Source organism: Chelonoidis abingdonii, chromosome 14 (genome assembly GCF_003597395.2).
Source record: "Chelonoidis abingdonii isolate Lonesome George chromosome 14, CheloAbing_2.0, whole genome shotgun sequence".
NCBI lineage: Eukaryota > Metazoa > Chordata > Testudines > Testudinidae > Chelonoidis > Chelonoidis abingdonii.
In genome coordinates this window covers 21,274,959-21,288,700 of record NC_133782.1, presented here as the reverse complement: position 1 = coordinate 21,288,700, position 13,742 = coordinate 21,274,959, and the positions used below count along the sequence as shown (strand labels likewise).

The 13,742-nt window shown below is 49.2% G+C and overlaps 1 protein-coding gene across 3 annotated transcripts in view; it reads left to right on the top strand.

Annotated features, from left to right (window-relative positions):
- The window catches only part of LPIN3 (lipin 3), a 40,776-nt gene that overhangs the window by 24,668 nt on the left and 2,366 nt on the right, over positions 1-13,742 (top strand). For all 3 annotated transcript variants that reach the window (XM_032767330.2, XM_032767328.2, XM_032767332.2), the window contains exons 9-17: positions 122-303; positions 759-852; positions 2,755-2,824; positions 7,699-7,791; positions 8,732-8,778; positions 9,249-9,369; positions 10,100-10,248; positions 10,445-10,531; positions 13,184-13,336. In XM_032767330.2, the coding sequence (XP_032623221.1) occupies positions 122-303; positions 759-852; positions 2,755-2,824; positions 7,699-7,791; positions 8,732-8,778; positions 9,249-9,369; positions 10,100-10,248; positions 10,445-10,531; positions 13,184-13,336 (996 nt within the window). The remainder of the gene's footprint in view (positions 1-121; positions 304-758; positions 853-2,754; positions 2,825-7,698; positions 7,792-8,731; positions 8,779-9,248; positions 9,370-10,099; positions 10,249-10,444; positions 10,532-13,183; positions 13,337-13,742) is intronic.

The following is a 13,742-nucleotide window of genomic DNA, read 5'->3' as shown; positions in this document are numbered from 1 at the left end:
TGGTTCAAAACTGTGCCACTGGAGGGGAGGAGAGAAGTTCAGCTCCGTCAGTCGGGTGGCCAGGGTGTATCTGACTTAGTGACTCATGCAGCATTGTCACTGTTTCTTCTGTTGTTAACAGTGATGTGGAACTGGGTTCAAAGTCCTCAGCTGATCCCAGCAGCCTCGGCCATACCCAGCTGCTGGCTGGTCCTACAGCCGACGGAGGCACTGATAACTTATCCGACCCTACTCATGACCTGATGCACCCCATCACGCTGTCTCTATGTGGTGGTCTCGGGGACAGCAGAGAGATCTTGCACAGTAGGTCCAAGTAGAAGGGATGAACCTGCTATTAATTTTCAGAGCACACCACTGGGGGTGTCATCCTTCTCCATGGGCAGAGCTTATTGTGCTGGGACAGCAGCTGGCTCTGCTACAACCAACCCTGCCCCTATTCCCATTCTCCCATCCTTGGCAGGAACAGTGTGTAGCTGTCTAAGAGGAGGTACAGTACAGATAGGGAGCAGACCAGCTGCTGGGCCGTGGAAGAGGGGAAGCGTCTGCAGGACCCATTCAAGTGAATAAGGAGAGGTGGTGCCCAGCAACACAGATGTCTGACAGCTTCTTATGAGGAGGTCTAGGACTCCTGTCCTGACAGCCATTAAAGAGCTGCTTATGTCCCCTCTCTGGTTCACGTAAGCTTAATGTTCTAGTTAGGAACTGCTCAGGTGTTGGCTTTTCATCTCTTCCCCCCCCCCCACTCCTGTTTCTGCTAGAGAAGTTCATGGAGCACATCATCTCTTACCAGGAGTTTGCTGAGAACCCAGAAGTTCTCGATGACCCAAACCTGGTGATACAGATCTACAAGAAGTGAGTAGTCTGCTCTTCTGGTTTGGCTTCTCCTAGAGCTGGTGACTTTATATATAATTATTCCCCTCGTGCCAAAGAAACCTCTCTCCAAGCATCCACGACTGATGTTGATGGTTATTTGTATTGCAGTACCGTCTAGGCTGGGATACATGGTGCTTGCTGGGTGCTCTGTGGGACAGAGACACACAACCATGACCTAGCTGTTGAGAAGTATCAGAGGGGTAGCCGTGTTAGTCTGGATCTGTAAAAGCAGCAAAGAATCCTGTGGCACCTTATAGACTGACAGACGTTTTGGAGCATGAGCTTTTGAGGGTGAATACCCACTTCATCAGATGCATGTAATGGAAATTTCCAGGGGCAGGTGTGTGTGTGTGTGTGTGTGTGTCTATATATATAAAAAAAAATAAGCAAGCTAGAGATAAGTGAGGTAGTTCGATCAGGAAGGATGAGGCCTGCTCTAGCAGTTGAGGTGTGAAAACCAGGGAGGAGAAACTATTCTGTAATTGACAAGCCATTACAGTCTTTGTTTAATCCTGAGCTGATGGTGTCAAATTTGCAGATGAACTGAAGCTCAGCAGTTTTCTTTTTGAGTCTGGTCCTGAAGTTTTTTTGCTGCAGGATTGGCCACCTTAAGGTCTGATATAGTGTGGCCAGGGAGGCTAAAGTGTTCTTCTACAGGTTTGTATACTGCCATTCCTAATATCTGATTTGTCCATTTATCCTTTTCCGTAGAGACTGTCCAGTTTGGCCGATGTTACATAGCAGAGGGGCATTGCTGGCATATGATTGGCGTATATTACATTGGTGGACGTGCAGGTGAATGAACTGGTGATGATGTGTGCTGATCTGGTAGTCCTGGTGATGGTGTCACTGATGTAGATATATGGGCAGAGTTTGGCATCGAGGTTTATTGCATAATTGGTTCCTGAGCTAGATACTATGGTGCTGTTGTGCAGTTACTGGTGAGAATATGTTTCAGTGGTCTGTGGGCGAGGACTGGCCTGCACCAAGGTCTGTGAAAGTGTTGGAGATCATTGTCCAGGATGGGTTGTAGGTCCCTGGATGTGTTGGAGGGGGTCTAGCTGGGACTGTATGTGATGGCCAGTGGAGTCCTGTTGGTTTCTTTCTTTTTTTGGTTTGTCTGCAGTAGGAGGCTTCTGGGTACACGTCTGGCTCTGTTGAATCTGTTTCCTTATTTCCTCGTGCGGGTTTTGTATGTTTTGAGAATGCTTGTGGAGATTTTGTAGGTGTTGATCTCTGTCTGAGGGGTTAGAGCAGATGCAGTTGTACCTCAGTGCTTGGCTGGTAGACAATGGATCGGTGTGATGTGCCCGGGATGGAAGCTGGAGGCATGAAGGTAGGCATAGCGGTCGGTAGGTTTTTGGTATAGGGTGGTGGTAATGTGACCATCACTTATTTGCACCATGGTGTCTAGGAAGTGGATCTCCCGTGTAGATTGGTCCAGGCTGATGGTGGGGTGGAAGCTGTTGAAATTGTGGTGGAATTTTTCCAGAGTGTCCTTTCCATGGGTCCAGATGATGTCATCAATGTAGCGTAGGTAGAGAAGGGGCGTGAGCGGATGAGAGCTGAGGAAGTGTTGTTCCAGGTCGGCCATAAAAATATTGGCATATTGTGGGGCTATGCGGGTGCCCATAGCGGTGCCACTGATCTGGAGATAGATATTGTCGTCAATTTAGCTAGCTCTAGCTATTGAGAGGTTCAAAATGGTGCCAGAAACCCTCTGCAGCCAGCATGATCTGAAAATGGCTCTTTGCTGCCCTTGCACCAAATATATACTTCCTGTGTTTTCCCTTTCCAGGAAGCCTCCCCATGCCTAGCCACCACCCTCCGGGACTTTAGCTCTTCGTGTGCAATTGCCTTCCTCTACTTCTTGTCTTTCAGGTACTATAACTGGGCAGTGGCTGCTCCCATGATCCTCTCCTTGCAGGCGTTCCAGAAGAACGTTCCCAAGGTAAATCGCAGGGTCAGAGGAATGCGGTGTTCCTGCCGAGTCCCTTACCCTTAAGGGAATTATATTCCTGTGCTAATAGTATTTATCGCCCAAGGGTCCCAGGTGTTCTGCCAAGCCTCACAACCTCGCTGTGTAGTGACAGGGCTGGCTCCAGGCACCAGCGAAGGAAGCAGGTGTCTGGGGCAGCCAATAGAAAGAGGCAGCACTCCATCCGTTATTGAGGCGGCACATCAGGATCTGCGGTGGCAGGTCCGTCACTCCCTCTTCTCCTATTCATCAGGTGTGCAATCAGGGTGGTGTGTGTTTGTGTATGGTTTTTTTTGTTTGTTTTTTTTCTCTCCTTCGCCGCCACTTGGGGCAGCAAAAAAGCTGGAGCAAGTCTTGTGTAGTTAATATCTGTAAATGCCCATATGCTATATAAATGAGGGTTGAGGAGGGACTGAGGTACAGAGAGACTAAATAAGTGTGGGGCAAAGTCAGGGGTGGGAACCAAGAACCTTGACTCCCAGTCCCTTCCTTCCCTGACCACAAAAGTGCATCAATCGTCCCTCCCTCGCTCAAACATGCAAAGCCTAGAACTGCACTCTGGTGTCTAAGTGCCCAGTGTCCGTACCTACATGTCGCTCTGAGTTCCCAAACATGGCAGTTTGCTGGGTTGGAAAATGAAGATGGAGCTCAGCTGGTGCTCGCTGAAGGAGAGAGGGCGAGGAAAAAGAGACGAGCAGCTAGTCCTGCAGAAGGAGGGGAGGAGTCAATGGAGGCGACACCAAGTATGAGCCCTAGGAGGATTGCAAGGGCGAATACGAATCGAGAGGACTTTCGGCCAGCTGGTGCGGGGGATAGACCGGAGAATCACACTGTCGCCAGGAAAAGGCAAGTCTACGTGATTGAAGACTCTTTACTGAGAAGAATAGACAGGCCTGTAACTAGACCTGATCGGGAGAACAGAAGGGTGTGCTGTCTGTGTGTTGTCTGCCGGAGTGCTAAGATAAAGGATGTGGACCTGGGCTGAAAAGGATCCGACAGGGAGCGGGAACGAATCTCCGTTGTGTCCTTCATGTGGGAACGAATGAACGGCTAGTACTCGCTGACTCGTATCAAGGAGGACTATGCCAGACTGCGGAAGACGCTGTCAAGGAAATTGAGGCTCAGCGTTGATCTTCGGTTGGGATTCTCGCCAGTTCCTAGAGCGAGGGCAATTGAAGGACAAACAAGACTTATGACGGTGTAACAGATGGCTTCAGGCACGGTATGGTGCTTCTAAGGATGGGCTTGGGATTGTACGGTCTTGGAGCATTTACGTGCAGATGACTGTTTGCTCGGGATGGACTTCATCTTCAATACAGGAGGAACTTGGTACTTCTAGGATGGAGGCTCACAAAACGTCGCCAACGACTCTCATTTAAGAGAACTTTTAAACTAGGAAGTTGGGGGAGATGGATGTTGGGAATGTTCGAGGAGATCTCCAACACCAGAATTTAACCTGGAGAGGAGTTAAACAAAGTGAAGAGGGGTACGCTTGTGGACGAAGAATTTGACCCAAGGAGAAAAGCGGAGTAGGAAACTTAGACCAAACGGGTGGTTTAGTGGTGGTGGGTGGATAGGTCTGTGCGCAACGGGGTGTTGTAAGAATGTCCTGACGCCACGAACGCCGAAAATTATAAATGTCTGTACACTAATGCGAGGGAGCCTATCCCCAAGCCATCCCAAAACCACAGAACAAAACCAGACAAACATAACCGACAAAAAAAAAAGGTCACCCAAGAAAATCGGAGCACCAAGGTATTGAAGGCTATGTGCTGTTTAGAAAAGACAGGAAGAAAGGCAAAGGTGGTGGAGTAGCATTGTACATCAATGATGAGGTTAACTGTAATGAAATAAGAAGTGATGGAATGGATAAGACGGAGTCTGTCTGGGCAAAAATCACGCTGGGTAAAAAAGCTACTAGAGCTTCCCCTGAGATAGTGCTTGGGGTGTGCTACAGACCGCCGGGATCTGATTTGGATATGGATAGAGACCTCTTTAATGTCTTTAATGAAGTAAACACTAAGGGGAAATGTGTGATCATGGGAGACTTCAACTTCCCAGATATAGACTGGAGGACGAAGTGCTTGCAAGAATAATAGGGGTCAGATTTTTCTGGATGTGATAGCGGATGGATTTCTTCATCAAGTAGTTGAAGTACCTACGAGAGGGATGCCATTTTAGATTTGGTTTTGGTGAGCAGTGAGGACCTCGTAGAAGAAATGGTGGTAGGGACAACCTTGGTTCGAGTGATCATGAGCTGATTCAATTCAAACTAGATGGAAGGATAAACAAACGTAGATCTGGGATTAGGGTTTTTGACTTCTCGAGGCTAATTTTAAAGAGTTAAGGAAATTAGTTAGGGAAGTGGATTGGACGGAGGAACTTGTGGATTTAAATGCGGAGGAGGCCTGGAATTACTTTAAGTCGCAGCTGCGGAAACTGTCGGAAGCCTGCATCCCAAGAAAGGGGAAAAAACCATGGGCAGGAGTTGTAGGCCAAGCTGGATGAGCAAGCATCTCAGAGAGGGATTAGGAAAAAGCAGAAAGCTTACAGGGAGTGGAAGAAAGGCGGGATTAGCAAGGGAAGCTACCTTAGTGAGGTCAGAACATGTAGGGATAAAGTGAGGAAGGCTAAAAGCCACGTAGAACTGGACCTTGCAAAGGGAATCAAAACCAATAGTAAAAGGTTCTACAGCCACATAAATAAGAAGAAAACAAAGAAAGAAGAAGTGGGGCCGCTATACACTGAGGATGGAATGGAGGTTAAGGATAACCTAGGCATGGCCCAATATCTAAATAAGTACTTTGCCTCAGTCTTTAATAAGACTAGTGAGGAGTTTAGGGATGATGGAGGGATGATAAACGGGAATGAGGATATGGAGGTGGATATTACCGCATCTGAGGTAGAGGCCAAACTTGAACAGCTTAATGGGACAAAATCGGAGGGCCCGACAATCTCCATCCAGGATATTAAAGGAACTGGCGCATGAAATTGCGAGCCCGTTAGCGAGAATTTTTAATCAATCGGTAAACTCGGGGTTGTACCGTACGACTGGAGAATTTGCTAACGTAGTTCCTATTTTTAAGAAAGGGAATAAAAGTGATCCGGGTAACTATAGGCCTGTTAGCTTGACGTCTGTAGTAGTGTGTAAGGTCTTGGAAAAAATTTTAAAGGAGAAAGTAGTTAAGGACATTGAGGTCAATGGTAATTGGGACGAATTGCAACATGGATTTACTAAAGGTAGATCGTGCCAAACCAACCTGATCTCCTTCTTTGAGAAGGTGACGGATTACTTAGACAAAGGAAATGCGGTAGATCTAATTTACCTCGATTTCAGTAAGGCGTTTGACACGGTTCCGCATGGGGAACTGTTAGTTAAATTGGAAAGATGGGGATGAATATGAAAGTTGTAAGGTGGATAAGGAACTGGTTAAAGGGAGACTCCAGCGGGTCGTACTGAAGGGTGAACTGTCAGGCTGGAAGGAGGTTACTAGTGAGTCCCTCAAGGATCGGTTTTGGGACCGATCTTATTTAACCTTTTTATTACTGACCTTGGCACAAAGAGCGGGAATGTGCTAATAAAGTTTGCGGATGACACAAAGCTGGGGGGTATTGCTAACACGGAGAAGGACCGGGATACTATTCAGGAAGATCTGGACCACCTTGTAAACTGGAGTAATAGTAATAGGATGAAATATAATAGTGAAAAGTGCAAGGTCATGCACTTAGGGATTAATAATAAGAATTTTAGATATACGTTGGGGACGCATCAGTTGGAAGCGACGGAGGAGGAGAAGGACCTTGGGGTATTGGTTGATAGCAGGATGACTATGAGCCGCCAATGTGATATGGCCGTTAAAAAAGCAAATGCGGTTTTAGGATGCATCAGGCGAGGTATTTCCAGCAAGGAGATAGGAGGTGTTAGTACCGTTATATAAGGCGCTGGTGAGACCCCACCTGGAATATTGTGTGCAGTTCTGGTGTCCCATGTTTAAGAAGGATGAATTCAAACTGGAACAGGTTCAGAGACGGGCTACTAGGATGATCCGAGGAATGGAAAACTGCCTTATGAAAGGAGACTCAAAGAGCTTGGCTTGTTTAGCCTGGCCAAAAGAAGGCTCCGGGGGGATATGCTTGCTCTATATAAATATATCAGGGGGATTAACGTTAGGGAGGAGAGGAATTATTTAAGTTTAGTACTAATGTAGGCACAAGGACAAATGGGTACAAACTGGATATTAGGAAGTTTAGACTTGAAATTAGACGAAGGTTTCTAACCATTAGGGGAGTGAAGTAGCGTGGGGCATGGGTCGCTTGCTGGTGGATTCTCTGCAGCTTGAGGTCTTCAAACCACAATTTTGAGGACTTCAATAACTCAGTCATGGGTTAGGGGTTGTTATAAAAGTGGATGGGTAGGGTTCTGTGGCCTGCCTTGTGCAGGAGGTCAGACTAGATCATATTGGTCCGTTCTGACCTATGAGTCTATGAAGCTTTCCCTTGCCCGCTTGACAAAAGGCCAGTTCGGTGACATCTGCCTGGGGACAGGGCTGAGCTGGACACCTTTGACCTCTGAAAGAATTCAGTCTGTTCTGGTCTTTTGTCAGTTGGCCTCAACTTCTCGTAGAGATGGGTTGTGGTGATGAGGATGGGTTGGGGAGGAAGCTGAACTAAGGTAAATGCTGTGAATTTTCCCCTCAGCCTATGTTCAGTGCTTGGGCAGTGGCTTGGCTGTTGCCATCCTGAGGTAAGTGAGTGACTATGCCTTGTGAATGTTCTCCAGTCTTGGGCTCAGACAGGACTTGCTGTGCAGGAGGAGTTGTCCCTCTTAAACTCTCCCATCTTCACAGAGCACCATTGACCGGCTGGTGAAGGAGAAAATGCCCAAGAAGAGCGGCAGGTGGTGGTTTTCCTGGCGGAGGAGAGACTTGACTGCTGAGGAGGTATGTATGTGGTGGCTGTGACTGAGCAGAGACTAAGTAACTTCTTCCTCCCTCTGCGTTCTCCTGCCCAAGCCAAACCACAACAGGGCCTTGTAGCTGAGCTGAGGTGGAGACTGGAGGCAGTAACATCTGAAAACAGAGGTTGTGTCCTTGGCCACTGTATGGTATCCTCAGAACTCCAGTGCTGCCGGACGTTAGCTGTAGTGCGTCTGGTGAAGATATTCTAGGCTGAAGGGAAAGATCTCTCCCGTCTGCATAACAAATCCACCTCCATGAGATGCAGTAGCTATGTTGGCAGGAAAAGCTCTCCTGTGGACATAGCACTGTCCACGCTGGCACGTAGGTTGGTGTCGCTTACGTTGCTCAAAGGGGTGGCTTATTCACACCCCTAAAAGACATAAGTGACACTGAAGTAAGTGGTGCTGTAAACCTGGCCCTAGTGCCTGAGCTGTTAGTGTGGCACAAACTGCTGGAGCTCTGCATGTAAGAGCATGAGCCCTGGAGCTGGGTGGCGTGCCTGGAATTACTCCCACCAAGAATTTGCAGTTAACAAAACCTATAAAGAAATGTGCATTGGGGAGGGGGGCGGGCAGAAGAGGGGCTCTGCAATAGCAGGTGAAGACCACAAGGTATTGCACTGAAATCAAGATAGGCACTGGCTCCTTAGGGTACGAAAGGTAGCCCCTTTGGGGGCCAGATCTTCATTCTCTCCTCCCCTCCCCATCTTGTGTCCCAGAGCTGGGGTTGGGTAAGACTTCTTTCCCTTCCCCCCACCCCCAGGTGCTGGTGGGTTTTGTTGAGCCTCTTTCCCCTCATGGTGAAGAGCTATCCAGTATCGCTCTGACAGCCAGCCAAGCAGGTAGCCTTTACTCCTGGCCTCTGAGCTCCCAATGGGAGCTCAATCTAAAGGTGCTAATGGTAGAAATGCCTGTGTCCACAGGATGAACTCAGCACAGGAGAACTGGAGCAGGGCTCTATGCCACAGAGGTAAGCAGCCCTCTCGTGCTAGTTATGGTCAGTGGTGGAGGCTGGGCTGGCTTCCTAGTAGGCTGAGACACAACAGGGCTGATCTCCTCCCTCCTTTTTTATTAAATGAATTACTCTTCCCAATAGCTGCCCCTATATGTGGGAGTGGTGGGGGGGCCCCCTTCGTAGCCTGAAGAGGGGTGGGGAATGTTGGGGCATTCAGCTCCTCCTTATATCCTGACCCCATGCTCCTGAAGCTCTGGAGACTCCAGTCCCTATGATAACCCCAGTCAAGGCCCCCCCAACCCCACTTCATGAAGCCGGCCCATCTACCTGAGCAAGGCTGGTCTTACTTCTCTTCAGTCTGGTCTCACTCTCTCCAGTACATGGCTGTTTTTTGTGCTGGTAGTTGTGGCTTGAGTCAGGGCTTCTGTTGCTGCTGCAGTGAAACTGCCTCATTTCTTTTTCTCTCCATTTCCATGTGGGTGTAGGAGGAAGATGGATTCTTCATCCAGTGATGAATCCATATCCCCGGTGTCAAGACCTGATGCCACCGTGCAGAAATTTCTTCCCACCTACAAGAAATCCCTGAGGCTCTCTTCAGATCAGATTGTATGTGTGTGTGTTCTCCGCTATCAAGGCTGAATGGGAGGAGATCCATCTCTCTCTGAAACTGAAGAGATGGCCCTTCAAATAGGGCTGCCACTGCCTAGGAGCATGCTAAAGGGATGATTTGCAGTGGGGCCAAAATATTAATGCTCCTAAAGGGCTTAAATATCTTGTTCCAGGCCTAAGATCACCTTAGATCTTGCTAGCTTAAGCAGGATCAGGTATGGTCGCTAGTTGGGTGGGACACTTTCCTTAAAGGTCTAAGTGGAATCAGTTGGTGGGCCCTCTCCCTCTGGGCCAGCACTGATTGGGGGTTCTGGGCTGCAGGAGTATCTCTTGGCTGAGATGTGAAAAAGAGGTCCTGATCACTAGTGGGTAGAAAGACCCCATAAGGGTGTCTTGACCAAAATCCAACCCTAGTAGTTAGTCTTCATGCCTGAAATTTCCCTATGGCTTCAACTGGATACAGTTCTCTTCCTGCAAAAACTGCTGTGTACACCGCTGCCTAATGTGTGCTGTTAAACAGCTACTACAGTCTGCCCTAGGAACAGCTGCATTTCAGAGGGGTTTGAAGTGGGGGTTTGTGTGCACCCATGTAAAATTGCACAGAACGTCTCCTCCAACTGAAATGTGTTGGGGTGGAATACGTGTTCACGCAATAGTATCACATAGGGTCCTCTGTGGGGAGAGGTGCTGCACAAATATCCATGTGTCTTCTCCCCTCTTGCTGTAGAAGAAACTGAACCTTCAGAATGGCCCCAATGAGGTGGTGTTCAGCGTGACCACTCAATACCAGGGCACGTGTCGCTGTGAGGCCACCATCTATCTGTGGAACTGGGACGACAAGGTGGTGATCTCTGATATCGATGGGACCATCACCAAGTAAGGGGCTCTCCTCTGTATTTTCTGCAGGAAAAACATGTCATTAAATGCCTTGTGTAATGCCTTGTGTAAGTGACCATGGGTCTGTCCCAGAGGGTACCATAAGCCTACCAGTGCTTGGAGGTCTGCTGTCAAACCAGCTGGGAATCACATAACTTTAAGGGTATATTTTTAACCTCTTCTTTTTTCCTTTTAGGTCTGATGCTTTGGGTCACATTTTGCCATATCTGGGAAAAGACTGGACCCACCAGGGCATTGCCAAACTCTACCATAAAATCCACATGTAGGTATCAAATAAGTTAAAGCTTTAGTCAGGTACCTGCCAGGGGCCCTGCCCAGATGGACTGAGATGTGGGACCCCAGGATCAAGGCCCTCTTATGGGGAAGGGGCCCATCCTGCATTTAGCTTCTGTCTCCTTCTGTGTGGTTCTGTTAAACCTTTTCTCTCCCCCAGTGCTGCTGGGGAAAGGAGCAGGGGGGCAGAGAGGGAGCTAGTATTTCCTCTGACCTGTGCCTAGTAGCCATTTTCTCCTTCCCATCCTTGCTTGCATTACACACTGGGGGGGGGCTGACAGCAAATGCCCTTAAAAGCCACAGTAGAGTTTTGCCCAAGGCGTTATCGCAGAGTGACTTAGCAGAGGTCTTTGTTTTGACCCTGAGGCTGGGGCTTGGAGTGCAAAGGGCGGGGGGGGGGCATATAGGAGGCATAAAGACCTCATCTGTGGAGGATCCTGTGTTTTGACCAATTTAGTGTTAAACGTCTTTGCTGCTGTTGGCACTGTGGGGTTAATGGCTCCAAAGCTCCTCATGCCTGCTTCAGTCCTTGCCATCCAGGCTGCACGTTGGCAAGGAAATGACCGAAGAGGTTCATGGCTCTACTAGTGTTCGCAAGCGCAGTCAGCTGAGCCGTCCAGGTGACTGACGTGCTAAGCAGGAATGCTGACGCTTTCTGTGAAGGAGAGGCTGCTTTCTGATTCTCCAAAAGGTGCCTTCCAGGGACTCCACCTCCTGTTGGGAATTGCTCAGTCAGACTGTAAATAAGCCTCACTCGCTTGGGTAGATATCCAAGGAGTTCTCTGGAGTTCTCAATCATAGGAATTGGCAGGCCAGTTCAGAGCAATAGCCCCTTGGCTCAATATCCTCTCTCTGACAGTGGCCAAACCCAGCTAGTCCTGGGGAAGAAACTTTGTAGGAGGCAATTAAGGCATGACCAGCCAACGGGAAAGCTTCCTCTTAATCTCGAATAGTTGGAGACAATATAACTATTCATGGAGGTCTGTAAAGTTACGGGGTGCTCTAAGTGGGTTGTAGTGTGGACCTTCCCTCACAGAGCTGAGAGGCTAACTGGACCAAATGCAGGCCTATGACAGAGGCCTTGCTGAGGAAGAGGGTGTGGGAAGGTTTCCTGGAAGAAGGTTTTGGAGGAGGACTGGGGGGCGCCTCAGAAAACATGCTGTGACTTGAGCGACCTCCTAAGGGCATTGTGAAAGGACACCTAGGCAAATGTAGGAGACTGGCTAGTGGATTAGGGAAGTGTGTGATGCTGTCTTGAAGGCCACAGTCATCGAATTACTTCTGTGACTTCCACATGTAAAGGGGAGCAATTGGCTCTAAGACCTCCCTCACCTATGTTCATCTGAACTGGTCAGTAGCAGGTCTTTTGAGCTGGGACCTGCAAAGGCAACTGTGTTTTAAAATGACCCTGGAGAATGTTTGGTTTTAACTAAAACTGAATCTGTTATAAGGTTGTCTTGTGCATTCTGTCAAATCCTGTCATGTTCCATCCCTGGTGGTGCCCCTATGAGGGTGGCTTTTTTCAATTGGCCAGAGTATTCCGATGCTGGTATTTCCATGTGTGATCTCTGAGCCACCACTGTGGAGTGCTGTGTACCTGTTGTGTGTACTTGAAGCTGCAATGAGCCTGGCTCACTTCAGAATATTTCCTCTGTTGTGAGGAAACCATATCCCTCTCCATGCCTGGAAAAGGTGAGCCCCATTTCACTTGCATACTGCCCTCACAAGGGGCTGGGATAGGTGAATAACTGAGCCATAGAGGGGAGAGTTTGCATCCTGCCACTCTTGCCTTTTATACCTGGTCTATTGAATAAGAGAAACCAACAGACACATGAATCTCCTGGTTGGCCTCCCCTGCCTGCAGCTCCCCTCTTGAACCAGCTGCACACATGTGACCTTGTGTGCTAAGCTGCGGGGAAACTCCTGAAAGTCGACTAAATCTCCCCTGCACTAACTAGGTATCCTTGTGCAGCCAGCTGAGTGGGTTCTTCAAGAGCATGTGCCGAGCTCTGGTTGATGTGCTAGGAGTGGCGGGAAGCTCACTGAATAGTGTTAAGCCTAGTTAGAGCAGTAGGTAGCCACTGGCACCCTGGTGTGCTCCGTCCCTCCCCCCACCCCCCACCACCACTGAGCATTGCATCTGGCCAAAGGATGATGATGATGGGAGGCTGTTCTCTGTACCTGGGTGATGCCAGAAAATCACCCGGAAGCCTTCTGGGTTGGAGTGCAGTGCCTGTGGTTGTGAGAGGCTGAGGGCTGTGGGGTGAGTCCATTTTGAGTCACCTCCAGCAGATGTGCCAAAGCACCTCCCAGGACTGGAGCTGCCTGTGTGGCTGTTGTGGGATGAGCCCACTCATAATCTCTTCCTATGGAGCCTGGACCCAAGTGCCCTGTGTTGAGTGGACAGAGTGCCCAAGCCCATGGAGAGCAGCATTACCAGATGTAATCAGTGGTCCCTTGTGCTTGGGGTGGTGGTGGCTGTGCATGTCTGTTGTGGGATGCAGGGAGCAGGAATTGGGGTTGTTCAGTCTCTAACCCCAGTGTGTAGGTCCCACCTCCTTGTGGCAGTGCCACGGGACATAATGAAGCTGCAGCTTGCTCAGAGACAAGTCTCTGCCTGGTTCTACCTTCTCTGTTCTAGGAATGGCTACAAGTTCCTCTACTGCTCGTCCAGGGCCATTGGCATGGCGCACATCACCAAAGGATACCTGAAATGGGTCAAGGACCAGGGCTGTGCCCTCCCCAGGGGACCCATCCTGCTGGCCCCCAGCAGCCTCTTCTCAGCCTTTCACAGGTAGCTCTTCTCTGCCATGTTCTGTGTTACTCCCTCAGGACAGCTACACTTGGGTTGGCACCCGCGTGTCTTTATTTTGATGGCTCCTTGGCCTTCATTCTGTGGGAAGCCTGGGTACCCCAGGAGCTATGGGGGCACCAGCAGCCCCTCAGTGATGGGAGCAGTGTGAGAGCTTAGGTAGAAGGCCTCATGGGCAGGTGCCAGGAACCATGCAAGCCTCTCTGCTGCGTGATGAAGGTCTCCAAAGGCTTTGAAACTCGTGGCCAAACATCTCCTTGGAGGGTGTTCAGCCTGTCTCTGCTTAATATCCTCTGTACACACATAATGGGACTTAGATGCTGTAAACCACCCACCTCTGTCACATCTTAACCCAAACACTGGTTTCATTGCAGGTGTAGCCTGTCCC